Consider the following 729-nt stretch of genomic DNA (forward strand, 5'->3'; position numbering starts at 1 on the left):
GCAGGAGACGATGAACAGTCGGATTGGATCGGAGAATCGAGTTGGCGGGACGACGGAGAGAGCACTAGCGACGACAAAGCCACGTCGGATTCGACCTTTCAAATGATATTACACGGCGAACATTCGGTTGCAGAGGCTAAGAAAAATTATAGACAGAGAATACAACGCATTCGCGAAGGTCTCAGCGGTAGAGAGATCCGTGCTGGGCGACGTCATGTCGACAACAAACCCGGTTATTCCATTATAACGTCAGCTAATGAGAAGGTCTCTCGATTTCTGCAAGATCCCACGCAAAGCGAGCTGAAACTCCATCCTATGCGACAACCTGAGCGAGAGAAGCTACGTCGACTCGCCAATTTGTATAGTTTAAGTATGAAGGGCGATCAAGGCTGCCCAATACTGTATAAAACGCGACATACCACACAGGCCGTATGCGTAGATCAAGTATCATTAAACAGATTCTCAGACTACAAAAGATTGCGTAAAACACCGCCAAATTCCCCAAATTCAGACTCTACAATGCAAACAGAAGAGCCTCAGATTTCCAGCACAAGCTTCAGTCCACAAATTATAAATCAAGCGCAAAGTAATATTGGTTCTATACAAGCAAATGTACAAACATTATCTTCGTTTGAATGGGAAAGCGAAAGTATGGACATTGAAGTACAAGGAAAGCCAAAGTTTCCTGATTTTGGACATTCCAAATCTAGTTAAATATATATATATATA

General features: G+C 43.3%; 1 protein-coding gene across 1 annotated transcript in view; it reads left to right on the plus strand.

The window, feature by feature from the left end:
• Window positions 1-714, plus strand: part of LOC108685394 (G patch domain-containing protein 2-like) — a 3,918-nt gene extending 3,204 nt beyond the window's left edge. Inside the window, 1 exon segment of the mRNA XM_018190159.1 lies at window positions 5-714. Within this exon segment, the coding sequence (XP_018045648.1) occupies window positions 5-714 (710 nt within the window).
• Window positions 715-729: the final 15 nt, after the last annotated feature.

Source organism: Atta colombica, unplaced genomic scaffold, assembly GCF_001594045.1.
Source record: "Atta colombica isolate Treedump-2 unplaced genomic scaffold, Acol1.0 scaffold100, whole genome shotgun sequence".
Lineage (NCBI taxonomy): Eukaryota > Metazoa > Arthropoda > Insecta > Hymenoptera > Formicidae > Atta > Atta colombica.